Source organism: Danio aesculapii, chromosome 3 (genome assembly GCF_903798145.1).
Source record: "Danio aesculapii chromosome 3, fDanAes4.1, whole genome shotgun sequence".
NCBI classification, from domain to species: domain Eukaryota; kingdom Metazoa; phylum Chordata; class Actinopteri; order Cypriniformes; family Danionidae; genus Danio; species Danio aesculapii.
The window spans coordinates 32,269,640-32,291,250 of record NC_079437.1 but is presented as its reverse complement, the minus strand read 5'-3'; the positions used below and the strand labels follow the sequence as shown (position 1 = coordinate 32,291,250).

The window sequence follows — 21,611 nt, the reverse complement described above, 5'->3', positions numbered from 1 at the left end:
CACCAGGTCTTAAAAAGATGCGGTTCTGGGATATAAATCACACTCTCAGCTACTAAACCCAGCAAACATTGATGTCTGTCAACAGAACAACAGCGCGGACCACAGGGTGGCTCTGGATGTTGACCTGTGGGACAAATTCAGCGAGCTTTCCACCAAATGCATCATTAAAACAGTTGAGTTCGCCAAGCAGTTACCCGGCTTCACCACGCTCACCATCGCAGATCAGATCACCCTGTTAAAGGCTGCCTGTCTCGACATCCTGGTGAGGGACCGACACCTGCTGTTTTCTCACACACACACCAGTGCACATTTAAACCTACTCTTTGTATGTTGAAACTATTGAACTTTCTTCCTCAGATCCTGCGAATATGTACACGCTACACACCCGATCAGGACACCATGACATTTTCAGATGGTCTGACACTGAACCGCACGCAGATGCACAACGCCGGCTTTGGCCCTCTTACAGATCTGGTGTTCGCTTTCGCCAACCAGCTGCTGCCTCTGGAGATGGATGATGCAGAGACTGGGCTTCTCAGCGCCATCTGTCTGCTGTGTGGAGGTACTGCAGCTTTAGACACATTCTTTTCTTTCCTTGTTATTTGTCAATATTGTACAGGGGTCTCAAACTTAAATTGGTGGGAGGCCATTTCAGTTACTGACAGTTCCTAGGAGGGCAGCTTTAACATTCAAGTACAAGAAAAAAGTGGAAACCTGACATAATTTATGCCTGACATAATTGACACTCAATCAGTCATTCTTCCACAGACTGTATGCAGTCAAAACTCTAGCTTTTTGTTTCTTGTTGTACATATTGAGGGGTAGTTTAAAAGGCTTTGAAAATACTACAAATAATAGGCATAATAATTATTATTCTGTCCCAACTGATTCTATTGTCCCTATAGCGTAAGAACAGCAGAAAGCAGTTTGGGTAACTTTAGTGACTTTACTGGCAATACTCAATATCTAAACTGTTCTTCTCAATATCTTTCTTTTTTTGTAAAACTGCAACAAAGAGGGGATATGTATGTATGTATGTATTATGTATGTAGCAGTAAAATTTTTCTAATGTACATAGTTTTTATGCAAATCTTAATAAGCATATGAGGAAAATCTATTACATGAGACAATTTGAATCGAATATTAGCCATATTATCATATTTGTTACACCACCGTACCATGAAGAAGTGTTTAACAAATACAAGTGGTATAAAACTGATAATAATCAAAAGATCCTTGAATATTTACAAATATAGAGCTTTAGTAAAAATAGAGCAATTATGGACTTATATTTTAACGTTTAAATCAGCCAGAGAATTCTCTGGAACGTACACTGAGAGAAATCGAAAGTAAAACTAATCTGAATGCAGTACTTTAAATGTCAACTAGGTGCTGGGTCAAAAGTGACTAGACGCGACTGCACAACAATTAGAGCGGTTCTAAAGTATTTCTTTTGGTGGGCCAAATCTCATTATATTTTTGACATCAGTTGCGGGTTAGAGGGAGGAGGAGGGCCCTGATCTTGAAGATATTCAGTCAGTAGTCACATAAGTGACTGTATATTCTCTGTGAGCCATTTTAATCACTTTTAATAAAATATTTTTTGTCCTCTTACATTTACTGTGCTTTGCTTTTGTGAATATACATAACATTATCTGATTTTGTGTTTGCGTATGTGTATTTATCTGCTATTTATAATTATATTATAGTTTCTAATAAAGAGCTACATATTATGAAATAGCAGAAAAACATGTTAAAGTTAGCAGTTGTGATTAATGTACAGCGAGTAATATATTGCACATTATTTAGACATTTTTTTTCTTCTCCGCCATCTCAAAGCGAGAGTTCACAATATGTTTAGTTGCTATTTACTCTCCTTTAACTGGTTTCTTCTGTTGAACACTAAAGAAGGTATTTTGAAGGAAGCTGAAAATCTGTAACCACTGACTTTTATAGGAATAAAAACATACTATGGAAGTCAATGGTTACAGGTTTCTAGCATTCTACAAGATATCTTCTTTTAGGTTCAACAGAAGAAACTCATAAAGGTTTAAAGTCTAGGGTGATTTAATAATTTTTAGGTGAACTGTCCCTTTAAGATTTTCGTTTTTCATCTCTCTTTGTTGTTTTTGTTGTTGTTCTCTGCTTAACATTTACATTTGATGCACCTGTGTTCAGATCGGCAAGATCTAGAGCAGTCGGATAAGGTGGATGCACTTCAGGAGCCCTTGCTGGAGGCTCTGAAGATCTATGTGAGAAACCGGAGACCTCATAAACCGCACATGTTCCCCAAGATGCTGATGAAGATCACAGACCTGAGGAGCATCAGCGCTAAAGGTGAGCTTCACTGTCTGTCTTTGTACATCAAACACCAGCGACTAGAAGCCAGTCTAACCTCTTTTCTTCTCAAACAGGAGCGGAGCGAGTAATAACGCTGAAAATGGAAATCCCGGGCTCCATGCCCCCGCTCATTCAGGAGATGCTGGAGAATTCGGAGGGTCTGGAGGGAGGCGGCGGGTCGAAAGGAGCTGGAGGAGGTGGTGGTGGTGGTGGTGGAAAAGGAGCTCCACCTGGAAGCTGCAGCCCCAGTTTGTCTCCCAGTTCGGTGCACAGCAGCCCCTCGGCTCACTCCCCTTGACTTTCATCTCCAGACAGACCTCCGTACAGAATGAAACTGGTTTCAAACCAGAAATAAGCCACAGCCGACCAGCGCCAGAGAGCAGAATTCCGGTAGACTTTGACCCGGACTGAACAGTAAATCTGGCCAGCTTTCATTCGCTGAAGGCCAGTTGAGTTGCACACAGGCCGAGCCTGATCAAAACTCACGCCGTCATTAAAACCTCCAGCGATTCAGCAACTACAAGAGCCTTTTCACGTGGCGCTGCTTCACGGAGATGGCAGAACAAACGCCCTGTGTGCGCATACGGCTCCTTACTGTGTCTTCCCGGCTCTGCTCCCATCATGCGAACTGTGAAGGCCCAGGGAAGCTCGTCTGAAGTGCGCGTTCTCTCGGCCTCAGCGTTATTTTATAAACTTCAATCCCTTAAAGCAAGCTAAAGGACTTTAGGACGTCAGCTGTCCACAAGTCAGGGACGTTTTGAACTTTCCAGCTGTTTTGGTTCTCTTTCTTTGTTTTCGTACAAAAGATATATGAATATATGAAATCTATATTGACAGAAATATGAGATTTGACGTTTTTTGGTCTTGGGTGGAATGCAGAACATTTCTTATCTTTTTCTCTCACTTCGTCTCGAGTTGAACATGGTTATGGTCGACCCACTGTTACCTTCACTCCAAGACAGTCCCGTTCACGTCACGCACAAGGGCACGTCGCACTGAAAATGATGTGTGCGCTTCAATCAAGATGGGGGTAAAACACCGTTTTGTCCGGACGATTTGGAGATATGACACTTCATCAGAAATGAAGGATCCCCTGTAAGCAAGCGGCTTGTGATTCTGATGTGTATGAGATCTCGATTTTAAAGGAGCAGCGAATGCCTTCCTGTAGCTTTTAATATTGCTCTTTTTTTGCTTTTCATTTTGTAATTGTCACCTGTCGAAAAACACCGAGACCCCCTTCTAAACAGTATTAGCTGATTACAAAATAAAAGAGATTTCCAAATATGACGATTCACTAAGAAAAGCGTGTATTTTGAGCTAAATGCATTTCAGAAGTATTGCGAATGTTGTAACTGAGCATTTCACACAGAAGCATCTTTTTCTTTTCACACGCCCTGCACCTGGATCTTGAAGCCCTGTTATTGGTCGATTTGTTTCTAATCATCCGTCACGCGTCCTGAGATGCTTCCACCGCCGCTTCCTCTTTTTCTGTACTTTACAACATCACTGCCTCTGCTCTCCTGCAACAATCATTGAACAGCAGTCAACAACAACACTGCCTCTGTGTGACAATCACTTCAAGTAAAGCTCACAAACAACTCTGCCTCTGTAACACACTGATCCCTACAGAACACTGGATTCATCTGACTCTGCTACATCTGTCAAATAAAAACAAGGAGAATTTAAAGGGATGGTTCATCTCAAAAAGGTTTTGAACAAGTGAAGACTTTTGGTTTTATTCTTTTGTTGAAAGCAAAGGAAGATATTTTGAGTGCTGGTTGCTGCACTAATTGACTTCCTTAATACGTTTTCTTATTATGGCAGTCAATAGGTGCCAGGAACCAACATTCTTCAAAATATCATCTTTTGTGTTCAATAGAAGAAACAAACTCATAGAGATTGAAAACCATGTGAGGGGAGAGTAAATAAGGTCATTTTCATTTTGGCTGAACTATCTCTTTAACTCATAGTGTGATGATTATCTGGAAATTAATTAATTTGTTATTGCCTAAATGTAAATCACAAGTCCTTTAAAAAAAATCATCCACAAATTCTATTTGTCATAGAGTAAATTTGATACAAAGAGTGTTTTTGCCCCCCAATAACATTCATTATAATGACTGAATAACCTTTGAAGGTTGAACAACATGCGGGTGTATAAATAGTGTTTTAAATAATGAACTTTTCGTGGGTGATGAACTTTCCTGTTTAATAAAAAAATGAGATTGGTAAAAATAAATAATGTTTAGGGGGAGGTGGGGACAATAAAAGCCATCAGGGGACAATATAATCCATTTCTGAGGGATCAGTGTCAGCATATCATTATTGCACCAGTTCACAACAGCTCTGCGTCTGCTGAAACCGTCGACTTGAACCTTTGAACAGAGCGGTGGACAGAAATGACTTCCTCTTGAACATGTTCTTCTGAGAGTGGAGAGTAAATTGTTTCACTGCAACTATGCACACGACATGCACAGAGCTCAAGTCTGTTCACTTCTATCTACCTGTTGTGAAAATCACAAGCCTCTTCCAGTTGTTCAGTTCTGTCCGTTTCTTTTATTCTGCATTCAGTCGCTGCCCAAAGGTTCATCACTGTTGAGCTATACTGCGTCACAGACCTCGACAGGCCTCTTCTCTCACTCACAGATGACACCACGTACAGCACAAACCCTGTACTGCTTTAACGGTTGTTATACAGTCAAACGCACAAAACTGTTTCTGTTGTGTCAGGTTCCTGGATGAGAAAAGTAATGTTTAATAAAGACATCCATTTTGTGTGTGTTTCTGACCATTGTGTTTTATTGTGTTGACAAAACGTCTTGAATATTTGATGTTGTTAACATTCTCAGGATGTGATTCAGCTCAACATCGTTTGTGTTCAGATATTTAATTCTGAAACGAGTTTGTCAGTGTGCTTTCACAGACACTGCTTTTAGTCGATTCATGTGGAAGTTGAGTGTAATGCACTGCATCAGTGTAGTATGAATGAATTGAAAACACTCACTCTGTTGCGCTCACAAGTGGAAACGCACTGGAGTAAGACCATAGATTATGTTTTTCATAAACGATGTTGCTGGACTGGTTAAAGTATTGTCTCAGGCTGTCAATAATTAGTGCATGTGTCAGGCCTTGTCCACACATACATGGGAATATTATGAATCGGTTTCTCTGCTTTCATTTTTTATTTTAATCTGCGTCCACATGAAAACGCAGTGTGATGCATGTTAAGAGCACACCTAACCAACAGGCTGCGATAAGGACACTTATTCTGTTTTCACACCAAATGGGGAATTAAGTATTTTCGCAAGTAAATTGCATACAAGTCAATGTAAACGTGAGAACAGGTGGAATACCGTCCAGCGATCGGACAATGTGGAATATGCAATACAATTGCTGTGAATGTGCGATATTTGCATCTTCCATGTTTGACATGACCACAACCATTTTGGCCAATCAAAAAGGAGAAAACTACGCATGTTGATGTCATGAGGTGAAAACTCCAGTTGTAGTGTCCACATGACCACGCTGTTTCCAGGGTTTTGGAAAAAACCTCACCCTGGCAGGAGTTTACAGAAAGTTTCAGTCAGATGCTTTCGTTTGGACAAACATTTAGAAAAAAAGCAATTTTTAAAACATCTGTGTTTGTATGGACAGAGCCTCAGTGATTGTATATGCATCCAACACCTTATAAACACCCCATACATTTTGAAAAACATACATTTTTGTGCAATTCTGAGAGTGCTTCATGCTGGTGAGTGGGCTTGACAAACCACCTGTCAGACACACCCTCCTTTTCATACGATCGAAAGAGAAAACAAAACTATCTTCATTGCATTTTTCTTACCTCTGATGATATGAAGTGCTGTTTTTAGCTTCATGTTGAATAAAGTCATGCTGAAAAAAAAGCATTGATAATTATTGATAATAATTGATAATTAATATAATATAATAAATATTGTTTGTTGCACTTTGTAAATGTTTACTTAAGACAACAATTGGATGCATTTAGTCTCATCACCAAACCAGTAAAATTTGTATTTTTTTGCCGTAAGTGCAAATAGTGTTAAATGCAACCAACACTCAGTGTTGCAACACTAAAAAAGCTATTTGTTACTTCAAAAAGGTGAGTAAATCAGATGAAACTGGGAACTGTTGACTTATTTTTTGTTATTATGAGCATAGTTCATTCATTAATTGTCCTTTACTTTAGTCCCTTTAGGGCTCAGGGGTTGCCACAGCAGAATAAACAGTCAACTATTTCGGCATATGTTTTACACAGCCCCAACCCAGTACTAGCAAAGCACATAGTTAATTTACTTTGTAAAGCAACAGATTAGTAACAATTTATATAACACATTTCAAAACATTTTAAAAGCAACCAAAGTACAAGGTGTTAAAACATAATAAGAAAAAGTTAACACACTGAATCTATGTAAGAGTTTAGGTTCTTTATTTCTAAACTTTTTGTGTGTTTGCAAGGGCAGATGGGACTGCATCTTAGGAACCCTACAGAGCAATGAATGGGGAATTACCTGTGGCAGATGACGGGAGTGAGTTATAGGCGTACTCCACCTAAGATAGTTGTTTGCACCATAAACTGGGATTGCAGGACGTCAGGCAGCAAAGAGTACATTGCAAATCCTGGTTCAAGTCTTGTTAATTCAATTCATCTTTATTTTTATAGCACTTTTACAATGTAAATTTTGTTAAAGCAGCTTAACATAGAAGTACAAGAATTCTAGTAAATTCCAGTTTAATTTTCACTGCTGAAAGTCCAAACACTGAAGAGCAAATCCATTGATGCGCAGCTCCACAAGTCCCAAACTAAGCAAGACAGTGGCGAGGAACAAACTTCACCAATTGACAAAAGTGAAGGGAAAAAAAACAGAGTAACCAGGCTCAGTTGGGCCTGACCATTTGACCATTGTTCTGAGCACAAACCAAGCAGTAGGCCAAAAACTGCCTGAACTCCCGAGTGACATGTCAATCCGGAGGAATGACTCCACTGGATAATGTCAGAGAGCATTTTGGCTGGAACAAACAGATTACTCACTGGAATCCCCTTGGTACCTGACCATTCCGTCTAGCCTGCTCAACCTGTCTTTCAATGTCCTAGGAGAGGAATGCCACCACCATCTCCTTGATATTCTTGGATCCCGTCTGTAAGACGGTACAATCAAAACGGCCCAGCGAACCTGTCAGGAGCTCAGCCTCCTGGCTGAACAGATGTATTCAAGGTTCTTATGATCCGTCCAGACCAGAAAAAGCTGAGCTGCCCCTGTGTTGTAATTCTGTTCAGAGGGACTCAAGCAGTGGGAAAAGAAGGCACAGGGATGCAGTTTCCCATACAGACATGACAGCTGAGAAAGGATCGTGCCTACTCTGACATCAGAGGCATTCACCTCAACAATAAACCGCCATTCAGGATCTGGAATAGACAAAACAGGAGCAGAGATAAAACAGGATTTTAATTTATCAGGCTTCCTGAGCATCAACCTTTCGTTTGAACGTTACTTTAGGAGAGGTAAGTGCCATTAAGGGTGCATTGATCTAACCAAAATTCCTGAGGAATTGCTGATAAAATTTGGCAAACCCCAGGAACTGCTGCAGAGCTTACGGGAGTCTGAAGTTGGCCACTTGGGGATGGCTCTTACCTTACAGGGGTCCCACAGGATCTCTCCCACCGAAATGATAAATCCTAGGAACAGAACCGACTTGGCATGGAAAACACACTTCTCCACTTTAACATAAAGCTGGTTCTCCAGCAGCCGTTGTAGCACCTGGGGAACATATCGAGTGTGTACCTGTGGGGATGAGGAAATTATCAGATATCATCAAGGTACACAAAGACAAAGCGATTAACCAAAGTGATTAACGTCTCTCTGCTGCGGCATTGGTCAGACCGAAGGATAGGACCTGGTACTCAAAGTGTCCCATATGGGATATTAATGGCAGTCTTCCACTCATCCCCCTCATGTTTGCGAATAAGATGATAGGCATTCCGGAGGTCAAGTTTGGTAAGGACCTTGGCTCCCTGCAATAGCTCAAAGGCAGATGAAACAAAAGGTAAGTGGTACCTGTTCTTAATAGCGATGTTGTTAAGCCCTCGATAATCAATATAGTGATGCAAGGAGCCAACCTTATTTTTGACTAAGAAGAACCCAGCACCCACAAGGCAGGAGAAGGGTCAGATGAGGTTGGCTTTGAGAGATTGACTAATATACCTGTCAGTGGCGGATTAAGGCATGGGCAATATGGGCGATCGCCCAGGACGACATCTTGCTGGGGGCGGCACGGGGAGACTGTGCAAAAACATTGTCTCCTAGTAAGAGCATTGAGTTACAATTTACTTTATGCACGTGTATTAATTTAGAGTGACAATCCCAGAATAAAGACGTTAGGGGCCATTCACATTTGGCATTTTTTGCACGCGTTTGTTGTTCTCTATGTGCAACCAAAACAATGCTGGTTGTTTTGATGATGTTACTTTCACTAAGCAAGACTATAAAGCAGAAAGCAGGGATAAAGAGTCAGGGAGGTAAGACTACATGACATCAATTCTCGCCTATGAGTCAGGTCCAAGACAACAGATAATTCTATAAAACATATATTTTTTTATTCTATAGAATTGTCATCATTAATATTCACACAAACGGTTTCTTAAGTGATCTTAGCAGGATCACTCCAGTTGTTACATTGTTTTCCAGTAACATTTAGGATTGATTTCTGTTATTTATTTAGAATAATAATTGTATAATAATATTATTATTAATAATTGTATTTATATATATTACATATAAATAAATTGGGGCATCACGGTGGCGCATCGCCTCACAGCAAGACGGTCGCTGGTTCGAGCCCTGGCTGGGTCAGTTGGCATTTCTGTGTGGAGTTTGTATGTTCTCCCCATGTTCATGTGGGTTTCTTCCGGGTGCTCCGGTTTCCCCCTCAGCCCAAAGACATGCGCTATAGTGGAATTGAATAAGCTAAATTGTCCATAGTATATGTGTGTGAATGCAAGAGTGTATGGGTGTTTCCCAGTGATGGGTTGCTGCTGGAAGGGCATCTGCTTCGTTAAACATATGCTGGATAAGTTGGCGGTTCATTCCGCTGTGGCGACCCCTGATTAATAAAGGGACTAAGGCGAAAAGAAAATGAATGAATGAATGATCAAATAATTGTTATATTTATTGAAAAATAAACATAATTTAAGGGAGGGTATGGGGTTGTTCGCCCAGGGTGCCATTTAAACTAGAACTGCCACTGACACCTGTCCATGTCCTCTCTCTCTGGACCGAAAAAGGAAAACAATCGACCCTTATGTCGGAGAACTGCTTGAGAGAAGACTGTCACAATCGTATGGACAGTGCGGAGAGGTAAACTTAAGGAGGCGTAACAAGAGGGAGGGACGCCACAGTGAGCTCTCGTTGACCGATCGAAACAAAACATTCACGACTAGGACAGCCTAGTCAGACTAAGGGTGTGACACAGCATGTAGAGTTTTACAAAAAGTCACAACTATCTGTTTGTAAAAGCAGAAGTGACTAACTTACAGTTAATAGCAGAAGTAGAGTTAACTCTGCGGAGTTAATGGCTAAAGACCTCTAAACTTCATTTGCAGTTCAAATGCACTTCTAGAAGAATGGTCAAAAATTTCCCAATAGACACTCAACAAACCTTGTGAAAAGCCTTTCCACATAAGTTATACAATGGTTCTCCATCACTTGTTTCAAACCTGTTTGAATCTCGTTCCTCTGTTAAAAAGAAAAGAGTATTTGGCAGAATCTTGGAAACTGGTAACAGTTGACATCCATCGTATTTGCTTTTCTTAATGAGTTAACTTTCATTTTTGGCTGATCTATCCCTTTAAAGCTGCTGCAGAGGGTGGGACAACTCCATATTAAACCCTATAGATTAAGATCGGGATGTCATTAAAGTTCATGTGAAGGCGGATATCCCAAAACTTTTGACAATATAGTGTGGCTCTACACATATGATAGATACACTCAAAGGGGTTTTCACTGCCATTGTGAGCGCTCCTTGACTGCTCACAGGTTTTAAGCAAAAACTTCATTATGCCTAAATTGTTTTAAAGAGTAGTGCTCATCTTCATTGCTGATGCTAGTGGCGAATTAACATTTTATTGAATTTGCATCCTATAAAAAGTTGCATTTTGCATATGCTGGCCATTGGTTTTGCACAAAAGTAGGCTGATATTAAGTAGTGTTCTGTGCTAAATCACAACATGTAACTGTAATTCTGCACTGTTTTCAAAGGCTCTGTTTTTCATCTCAACAGCAGGTGCTCTAACCTCTGTCACTGGTGAGTATTGGACTGTAAAGGTTTTTGCACACTGAAGTACTAAAGTTTCAAATGCATTTTTTTCGTATTCATATCACAAAAAATTATTACTTACGTATACACAAACCTTTCACGCTCAGTGTAATGCGTATGAATTAATTCATTCCGAAAAAACTTGAAACATTTTGGAACCAATTGAAGCGGATGCTTTGTTCTCCTCTCTCTTCTTAAAAATAGAAAAAGAAAGAGGAATAGGCATATTGTGTTCATCCAGTACTGCACAGAGAGGAAGGAGAGTTCTCCTCTTTAATAAAGAGCAGGTGGCCCTGAACTGTCAAATCAAATTGCTAACTCGATTTTAACTCTAACTCGATTTGAATTTTTTTAATAAAAGACAAGAATTTTGGAGGCAGTGTGTCAATACATCTGACACAATGTGAGTACGAAAATTACAGATGAAAATTTCATATTAAGTGTGCAATAGGATAATTATAAAAACCTTAAATAAAAATAAAAATTTTAGGGTCTTTGCACACTGAAGTTTGAAATTTTAGTAGGCTATACTTTTTTGGTATTCATATCCAATTGAAGAGTAAGAAAACAGGGCTATGAATGCCTATGCGGTGCTGGTGATTAGTTATTAGTAGAGTATATAACCGAGGAGAGTGTAAGATTTTAAGCCACTGAAGAAGTTAAACATTCAGCTATTAGCTGGAAACCTAGCTGCTGTGGCGGCGGAGACACACGTCTCCATTCCCTCCTTTGGGGAAAGTGGGTTTTGGACGTAACCAGCATAAGAAGAGTTACTCTTCAGGTCGGAAACTTCGATGTGTGTCTAGCAGAGACACTAATGGCAGAGTGTATGGAAAACGCCACAGCAGCTAAGCCTGTCACACAATTTGTTGAGAAGTTTGCCAAGCAGAGCGTAAGTGTACAACGTCAACAAATATTTAACCTTTTAATTCCCAGAATATGGAAATAATTTAGAATTCAGCGGTCGTATAAAATATTAACTGTAGTCTGGTGATTTTAGCAATATTACAGTACGTTGGGAAAATGTGCCAGTCCCAAAAGGGAAGGACACTGCAGAGGCCACCTGCTACCCGAATGGGAAGACCTAGTGACAAGATGGGCATCTAGGCTAATCCTATCCAAGGGGAGTGCTACATACAATAAGCTGGTTAGCGGGTAAGGAAGACACAAGTCTGCCTGAAAGTGGGAACACTCCGTGGCTAAATGACACATATTGGATCTCCAACGGGGATCACGCATAGTTGGCACCAATCCTCAGCACGGAGGCAGACCAAGCAAGCATACCAACATCGCACAGAGACAAACACCCAGCTCCACCCAAAGATTATAGAATCTCGTGAATGTTTTTGGTCACCCAGCCCGCGGCTCTACAGGTGTCTGTTAGAGAGGCATCGCATACTAATCAACTATTGAGTGGGCCAATCTCTGCTTTGATACAGTACTTCCCTTCTGTTGATCTTAACAGAAAAAGATCTGCTTAGAGGAGTATTCTTAAAGTGCGGTCACATCAAAGCACAGTGCATGAATAGGACACAGCAGTGAAAGGGCTGATTCTGCCTCCTCTGTAGGCAATGCTTGTAGGTTCACTACCTGTTCAAGGGGAGTGGTAGGAACCCTGTGGCGTGTGGTAGGTCCCTGAGAATGGAAGTGCTTCCTCAGGGGAATTCGTCAAGGAGGGCTGATGTCAGGAGTGTGAGTTCAGAAACTGTTTGGGCCACGGAGGCACAACAAGCAAGACCCGCTTCTCTTTCTCCGTGACCTTGCACAGGGTCTGTGTGAGCATGCTCACTGGAGAAAATGCAAATTGCGTAAGCTCGGGACCTGGACACAGATGACAAAGATAACCCACAATCCTTAGATGAGGGTCTTAGCTTACCCCCAGGTAAATAGCCCACCACATGGGGAATAGCTTCATACCTGCTGGCAGGCCCGCCATCGAGGGAGGTGAGAACGGAAGTGCACAAGGATCGGGCAGAGAAAAAAAACACCCTCCATACCCTAATAACTGGGGGACAAGCCATCTCCATCCCTACCACTAAAGCAGCCTGGGAAATCCCAGCCATCATGTCTGACAGCGCATGTCTGAGTGTGGTAGCAGGCCCGCTCTGTCATCTGAGCATGACAGATTGCCCTCTGTTGTCGCAATGGACGTCTGATCTCCAATGTCATTGAGCAGAAGACCATGCATCCTGGGAGCTGAACCCTCACAATCACTCAAAGCTTGGATAGGGTGTGCTGTTGAGGAGCGAGGGGCCTGCTCTTTCACAGCACTTGTATTAGCCCCTGTTGTTCCCATGCCTTCACAGGAAACAACAGGGGTGGCTCGTACTTGTCGCAGTGAGAGCATGAGCTGTCCACGAGCACAGCATCAATATGATGGACCCCCAGACCTGTGATGCAGTACCCGTGCCCATCATCCAGAGATCCTGTCTCTGTATGATGGGCACAGGTACTGCATTACAGGTCCATGGTCCAGAAACTACATGCAGAAATGCATGTTCAGAACAGCATCTTGAAAAGACATGTTGTCTGACTGTGTTGCACTCTTAGCAGAAATCTGCTCTTTTATTAGACCACTCTTTTATAAGTACCCAGCAAAATGCCCAGGGACTGGATAATCATCCAGCTTAACCACCACTGCTTGCATTATCACCCACAATGGATAAATGAAGCTTTATCTCTCAAGATTCAGCTCAGCAGATGCTCTGTGAGATTGTCTGAAGTAAAAAGTCTAAGCACTCTCCTGCATGGGCTGGTTATATACTCTTCTAATGACTAATCATCAGCACCTGCTGAGCTGTGCTCTGCCAACTGAATCATTGGCCTGTATTCTTACTCTTCAGAGTGATTGGTCCTCTTAGTGTGTCTCTCCTAGACACATGTTGAAGTTCCCGACATGAAGGGGAAAGAGAGTTCTCATTTTGTCAAAACAAAATGTTTTTTTGGATCTGAAAACATTTTTTTTTTTACCCTATTTGAATTTTTTTTTTATGACCGACAAAAATTTCAGATGTACAACATGTGCTATAATTATAAAACCTTTAATAAAAAAAAAAAACTTTAAAGGTTTTTGAATGAAATTTTTTTTTTGGTATTCATATCTTAAAAATTCATCATGTAGGCCTACACAAACTTTGCACACTGAGCTCAATGAGTATTAATTAGGCCTAATCCATTACGAAAAAAACAAAAAACATTTTGGAGTCAAATCAAGCAGTGTTGCTTTCTTTACCTCTCTCTTCTTCAAAATAGAAAAAGACACACACACACATACACACCAAACAGCAGCCAGAAAGAGGAGCACCACTAAATCCAGCATAGGGGTTCTCAACTGCCCACCAAAAACTATCTTTATATTCTGCACTATGATTGTCATTAAGTGATTTGTGCTGAAGGTGAAGTGACAGCATTAATACCGCTCATATGTTAGCTCTGAACTGATAAAATACCTCTCAAAATGCTTTTTGAAAAAAACAAAAAAAAATAAACCCGATTAGATTTCTTTATGACTGGCAAAAGTTTCGCAGGCAGTGTCAATATTGGCACAGCGTGAGGTCGAAATATTTTTTTAGTGTGAAAATCTTGCATTTATTGTGCAAAAACTTTTAGTCTTTTAAAACTCTCTAAGCGTATAACAAAATATTTCTATTATATATTTTTATTAGGATTTTCTCTCAGACTGGTGAATGGTATTACAGACTGCTCTGGGAGAGTTGAAATCCTGTATAACGGCACACGGGGAACCGTGTGTGATGATGAATGGGACATGAAAGATGCTGCTGTGGTGTGCAGACAGCTGGGATGTGGAGGAGCTGTTAGTGCACCACAGAGTGCTTCATTTGGCCAGGGAAGTGGTCGAATCTGGTTGGATGATGTTGGATGTTCAGGAAATGAATCCTCCCTCACAGACTGCTCACACAATGGTTTTGGAGAACATAACTGTGGACATTCTGAAGATGCAGGAGTTGTCTGCTTAGGTAAAGTTTTGTCTCGATCCAAAATTATGATGCTTGCTGCCGTCATCTCTAGATTTCATGCAGTACGTCTTTCTAATTTGTTATTTGAAAAATTGGTTGTAGTTATAATTTCTAACACTTTAAAAAGTATTTTGAGAATGTATTACTTGCTTAGCTAAAATAACGCAATTAAACGCAACTAATGTAAAATATTAATAAAAAGAGAAATTGAATGCTTGTGCTTGCTCTCAACAATGCCTAGATAAATACACTACAAATACTAGCCAAATAAGTTTCCAATCACATTGTGCTCATAATGTTTTGCAGACATTCGATTGGTCGATGGGTTTGATTCATGCTGTGGACGAGTGGAGATCCACCACAATGGCAAGTGGGGAAGCGTGTGTGATGATAACTGGGACATGAATGATGCTGCTGTGGTGTGCAGACAGTTACAGTGTGGATCGGCCATCAGTGCACCTCATAGTGCTCCATTTGGTCAAGGCAATGGATCAATCTGGCTGGATGAGGTTAACTGCACAGGAGGTGAAGGAAATCTCACTAAATGTTCACACAATGGACTGGGAAAACATAACTGTCAACACAGAAAAGATGCTGGTGTTGTTTGTTCAGGTAAGTCAGATGTTTAGCATTTTGATACATTATTTTCAGAGTAAAAATTAGAATAGGTTTCATGATTTTTTTAGGCTTCATGTTTGCATGGCAAAATCGGTTTTAAATAATTTTACCTTAGCTGCCTTGTCCTTAGCTGGTGAGCTGCAGATGGCGAGTCTTTCCCTGATCTCGACACATTCAGCTGTTTCTCCTGGAGAAATCATCCAGTTCAGATGCTCAACACCTAAACGGAGATGCAGTGCTAATGCTGAATTCCAGCTCTTCAAAAATGGTTTATCTTTATCCTCAAAGAGAGATGTGTCTAATGTGACTTTCAACCTTAATGTCGACGTCTCACATCATGGTGAATACAGCTGTTGATACTCTTACCAGAGCAGCCTCAAGTCTCCATTGAGTAACACTGTGATTATCACTGTGGGTGAGTGTGTTCAGTCTTCTTACATTGAATATCATTAAATAAACATTGCATAGAAGACAATTCATTATTCATTTTGTTGTAGGATTTTGTGCTGCTGATTTGTTAAAGCTTCTCGATTAAATTTGGAATCACTTTATTTTTAACAGTCTCTTACACATTTTGCTGATTATAGGTAACTTACAGTGCAACTACTTGCCAACTAATTCCCATTAGAGCATTAGTAGACTGTAAGGTAAGGTTTAGGGTTAGTGTAAGTTGAAATGTATTTGCAAAGTTTCTTATAGTCAGGTGAATGTCTGTTGGTGGAGCAGTGTCAGCAGATATTAATGGGCACCCATGATGGAAATCTACCTTTTGTAAGCTGTTTGGACAGAACTGTGTATAGGTATAGTGTGTCCACTGTCATATCGGAGTGAAATAAACCCAACAAGTCTCTTTTTTAAATTTCCTGATTTTAAAATAAGATCTAAATCCCAGTGATGTTGAGGCTCACCACAATGTGAGGTAGAAGTGCGGTTTTCCCTACCTACTAAATTGATTGACAGGTGCCATGTTTCTATAATAACATGTATACAAATGTCCACAATACTTGTTTTTTTTTTTTTTTTTTGCAAAAAACTAAGATTAAAACATCTGTTCCAATTATCTGTGTTTTTTAAAAGTTGTATAAGTTTACAGATAAATCGCTGTGTAATTCTTAACCGATATAATCCCCATGGCCACATTTTCTCTCTGAATTTCTCCCTTCTGGCTCATGGCACCAAAACGGTTGTGAAATTCTAACACAAGCCCAAAAAACCAGGCAGAACCTTCAGGTATCTTCAAAGCAGAATCCTTTAATAAGAAGACCTCAGAGTGGCTGTGGCGTCATCGAAAGAAACTCTCATCTGGCACAGCAGACACTCAGTTTAAATACCGTTTTTCAGACATTGATACATGTAAGTGGGGACAGTCTAATACAAAGCATGCAAATGAAGTGTTGTTGTGGGCAGGGTAAAAAACCCATTCTTGATACATTTTAGCATTAAAGCAGTGTGCAAATGATGTTCTGTAGACAGAAACCGTCCAACCAGTTGACCAGCTTAAGAAAATAATTGACACTGCTGTGCTGTGAAACTGACAATTTGCATTACTTTGGAGACAGTCAGGGATCAGGAAACCAAGACATTTTAAGGTCTATCACACCCTAAAAAACAACTTTTCAGTTATATATAGATTATATAAATTTATATTCCCACAACATGGATATATGTGTTTGTGTGTACTGCAAACAGCATTTGTGTGAGACTCATCATTTCAGAAATGCTTGAATAAACTCCACCACAAATACATCAAATAAACTTACTTGGTATTTTAGACTAATGAGTTGTATTTCAGCTTCATCTGAGTCTGTCTCTGTCACTGACTGTTGTTTATCTAATGTAACACAGGAGAAGCATGATGGAGCAGTGTGGGCGGGGAGAAGCAGATCATTCACATTTAAAGTCACAGACTACAAAAACAGCTACACTGTACTCAGACACCAAAATGCACAGATTCAGGAGGCTATAATAAATAATCTGAAGTGTATTTTGAGCTGAAGCTTTACAGACACATTCGGAGACACCAAAGGCTTATCTTAAATCTTGTAAAAGGGGAAAAATAGGTGCCCTTTAAGCAGACAGTATGTTAATACTCTAATATTAGATGTAGTTTTTGAAACACGTTTACTTGTTTAAAATTGTTTTAAATGATTAAATGATTACTTTTTTAGATTCTGTAACCACATCAGTGTATGTTTCTTGTTTTCTAGTGCACTTGCACCAGCCCAGTATTTCTCCTGATGGAGGGTTTGTCGTGGGCCCTCAGGGGCCAGTGATCACCAGGGGCCACAGTTTCACTATCATCTGTTCCACTGAATCTCAGTATCCTGGAGGCTCCTTCTACCTGTTCAGAGAATCAAATATCAGCAGGATTCAGCCGTCTGTCAGTCTCTCTGCCTCCTTCTCCTTTCCTGAGGCAGATTATTCACATGAGGGAAACTACAGTTGTGTTTATGAAGTCAGTGTCTCCTCACGCTCCTTCCGTTCCTCTGGCTCTGAACTGCTGCTCATCACTATCACAGGTACTGATGTGTACGAGTCTGAACACAAGCTGGACTGCTGCTGATGAAAGTTAAACTCAAACCATGTGTGTGTTTCTCTCTCAGCGTCTCTGCTTCCTGCTGTCATTGGTGCTGCACTTTCAGCTGGACTGATCTTACTGACCGTCCGCACCATCGTCCTGTTTCTTAAGAGGAGACGGAAGAAGAAAGAAGATCGTTCTAAGTGCTCTTTTAAAAAAGGTATTTCATTGGCGCCAATAGCCTAGTGGTAAAGTGCGCTGACACATAGCACCATGGTAGAGATCTGCGTGGGACTGAATTTTTAGTCCCGCTCCTGCCAGGTTTTATACCGCACCCGACCTCTCCTGCTGTTCTATTCAGCCTTTGTTCATCCGCTGTCCGCCCCGCCCCGTTTCCTACCCGACCCATTTGTTCCCGCTAAATTTAGATCTGGTTTCCAAAATCTCATGTTAAAATTGGGTACTACCAAAAGAGTCAGTTTTGTTTGCCCCTCTGTGATGAGACGAGTGCCATGTGACGTGCGGTGAGGTTTGTGGCTGGTGAGGCACTGTCTCTTTCAAAGTCAGATTTACAAGCATGTCCACTCAATATATTTGCCAACTACCAACTGTGTTTCACATATCATATCAACATTATTTCTATACACGGAGCAGGTGCATATTGGGCCACAGAACAATGTTAAATGTTTAGCGAATAAATATGCCTCCCAAAAAACATCCAGCTGAAAGCAACAGAGTCCAGACAGCCTATAGCAAGCGCCATCTCTCTCTCTCTCTCTCTCTCTCTCTCTCTCTCTCTCTCTCTCTCTCTCTCTCTGTCTCTCTATCTCTATCTATCTATCTATCTCTTGGGAGCGCTATATTGTTCGACCAAATTACACTAGAGTGACCAACTGCTACTGCGTTTTATTCAGAAAATGTATTCCCACGCCATAAGAAATGTGGTCGGGTCCCGTGAATGCAGACCTCTACACCATGGTGCTCATGGCGACCCATGTTCGATTCCCAGCTCGAGGTCCTATGCCGACCTATCCCTTCTCTCTGCTTTCAATGCTTTCCAATGTATCCCCCACTATCCTATCTCAATGAAAGTGAAAACCCCTAAACATTTATTATAAAAAAAAGGTATTTTCATAGTAGTGGTCATTTGCACGAACTTATTGGACATTATATTCCTGAAATAATAACTGTATTTTCCTTCATCTCTGTACACTGCTACTAGGTCCAGCTAATACATATGCAGGTGCATCCCATAATAACAGATATTAAGATGATGATGATGATGATGATGATGATGATGATGATGATGATGATGATGATGAGCCTGATTATGAAAATGCAGAATGTGATGAAAACATGAAGCATGAAGATTATGTGAATGTGGATGATGATGCAGAACAGGACTATATTAATGTGGACTCGGATGACTCTGAAGAAGTTTATGTCAATGTGGACATTAAAGAGAATTAAAGTGTGGCAAACAAATCCTTTATGAAATCTAACAAGAAGAACACTGAGCTAATAAGAATATTGCAAATAATAAGACAAACAGAAACATGTGGCAGACTTTAGTTAAGACTACAAACACAGACAATACATGTAGATTCTTGCAAAGCTATTGTGAAAATATGAGTAATCAATAAAGACTGATTCATTTTGGAGACTGCAGTGAACATCACAATCTGCTGCGCATCTGACAAATTCTAACTTTGTTTTGTGTATCCACTGATCTGATCAGAGTCTGTTTGATCACATGTGGTAAGAGTAGAAAGGGAATAATAATGTAAATGTTGTCTTGTTACCACTTCATTTATAAGATTAATATTTGTGCATTTAATTTTATGCTAAAAATAAAAATAAATAAAACTTAAAGTTTAAATATATAATATAGCTAAATAAATTACTGTATTTGTCAGTACTGTATTTGTACTAAAGCTTAATAAAGCTAAATATAACGAAACAACGCTGAATATATCCTGCTATACATAATGCTAAATAAAGTGAATTAAACTGCAGTTTTAAATCCTGTTGTCTGCCTTTAGGTTGTGATATTTGAAGTTGTGTTTGGAGCAAAAACAAGTGACTTTACTCTTCCTGACTAAAGATATACAAATTAACATCCTTGATGAGACAGGGGTGAGTAAATTTTCATTGTGGACTGAACTACAGTAATCGATACAGCTATATATATATTTGAAGTAATAGTGTTGTATATTTCAGTGTGCAATATAAACAATAAATTTCAATCTAAATTTACATAATTTATTGGGGGGACATAATTTATTGTGTATGGCCATAGAAGGGGGTCTCTCCACACCACCACCACCACAGTGCTCTAACTTCTGTAACATTGAGTATTTTTTCATATCTTTTTAAAACTGTACACAATATAAAAGTGACTGCTTTAAAGTTTGGCATGTTAGAACATTTGTTATTATCAATTCAATTAGCCTTTTATCATGTTTTTTATTAGGATATTTTCTCAGACTGGTGAATCGTATTATGAGTAATAACTGTTTTTTGTTTTTTTGTTTTTGCTGCAGTGTATAAACACTTGTATTATGTTGAATGCCCTCCAATAAAAATTGGTCTTTAATTTTTTTCTCATGATATAAGGGCTTCTGCTGGGAGAAACCATGAATTCGTGTTTGTACACAGTACTACTGTAGTTTATATGTCAACAATTCAGTATCAGAACTCATTTTCAGTCAAATTTGTATATCTTCGTTTTTTTATCTAAACTGTATATCATCTGTGTGATCACATTTCTAAAGAGTTCTAAGGTAAATCATTTATCAACTGTGCATTCTGAGCAGCTGAGAGATGTTATTTAAAAATGTGCTCCCATTTATACATAAATCAAAAAGCGAGTGGCCACAATATATCACTTCTGTGTCCCCTAACTTTGTTTGTGAAATTTCTGCTCAAAGTACCACACAGATCCTTTGTTTTAACTAGTCAAATTTGCTTCTATTTGGATGTGAGCAAAAACAACCTGTTTTTGTGTGTGTTCCTTCAAAATGCAAATCGTCACCTTGGAATTATAAGGTTCTATCTGTGTTCTGAATGATTTTGAGATATTGAGCTTCAAAGTTTTTGCATTCCATAGTAAACAGTATGTGTGTAACATTTGTTTGTTTTTTTTAATAAAAAAAAGTCTGAAAATGTGAACAACATATAAAAAACATCCCATAATGTAAATAAGTTGCCATTTAATAAGAATATGTCAATAACTCAATTTTGACAAAAATGTCAGATAGAACCTTATAATTCTAAGGTGACGAAATGATCTGCTGTCCCTCACTCCCTTTTCAGAAGATTTTTTAGGCTTTTCATGTTGTTCCAGTACTCAGAAACAAAAAAACAGGTGCATCTTATATAGCCAAAATATCAGAAATGACCAGTAGCAGATTAAAGCCTGATGCTGATGATACACAGGGAAACTTTTTGAGCAATGTTGCTGGGCAGCTTTGGGAAATGATGCCATAAATGGGCAACCAGGTGAGACACGGGGTAACAAATTTAGGACAATGGGCTACAGATACAAAACTACTGCCCATTCTTAATAGAAAAATAGCCAAGTAACATCGCTCTGCAAAATTGCCTGGCACTATCGCCCAAAATGTTGCCTTGTGTATCATCAGTATTACTTGTTCATTCTGGGGTCAGCTGATTGTGGAGAGGAAGAGTTTACAACATTTAGACTAAAGTAAATGTATGTCGTTTTTGTAGAGTAAAGTTAATTAAACTCCTCATCTAGTATGTTACAGCTCTGTTCTGATACATATAAAGACTGTTTGATGAATGTTTTGGTGATTAATCTT

General features: G+C 39.7%; 2 protein-coding genes across 4 annotated transcripts in view; both read left to right on the top strand.

The window, feature by feature from the left end:
* Positions 1-5,128, top strand: part of rarab (retinoic acid receptor, alpha b) — a 207,892-nt gene extending 202,764 nt beyond the window's left edge. For all 3 annotated transcript variants that reach the window (XM_056453742.1, XM_056453741.1, XM_056453743.1), the window contains 4 exons: positions 86-262; positions 358-562; positions 2,179-2,337; positions 2,415-5,128. In XM_056453742.1, coding sequence (XP_056309717.1) covers positions 86-262; positions 358-562; positions 2,179-2,337; positions 2,415-2,638 — 765 coding nt within the window. In that variant the 3' untranslated portion in view covers positions 2,639-5,128. The remainder of the gene's footprint in view (positions 1-85; positions 263-357; positions 563-2,178; positions 2,338-2,414) is intronic.
* Positions 5,129-13,047: 7,919 nt separating this feature from the next.
* The window catches only part of LOC130220444 (deleted in malignant brain tumors 1 protein), a 45,538-nt gene continuing 36,974 nt past the window's right edge, over positions 13,048-21,611 (top strand). Inside the window, exons 1-3 of the mRNA XM_056452730.1 lie at positions 13,048-13,123; positions 14,340-14,651; positions 14,958-15,263. Of these exons, the coding sequence (XP_056308705.1) occupies positions 13,048-13,123; positions 14,340-14,651; positions 14,958-15,263 (694 nt within the window). The remainder of the gene's footprint in view (positions 13,124-14,339; positions 14,652-14,957; positions 15,264-21,611) is intronic.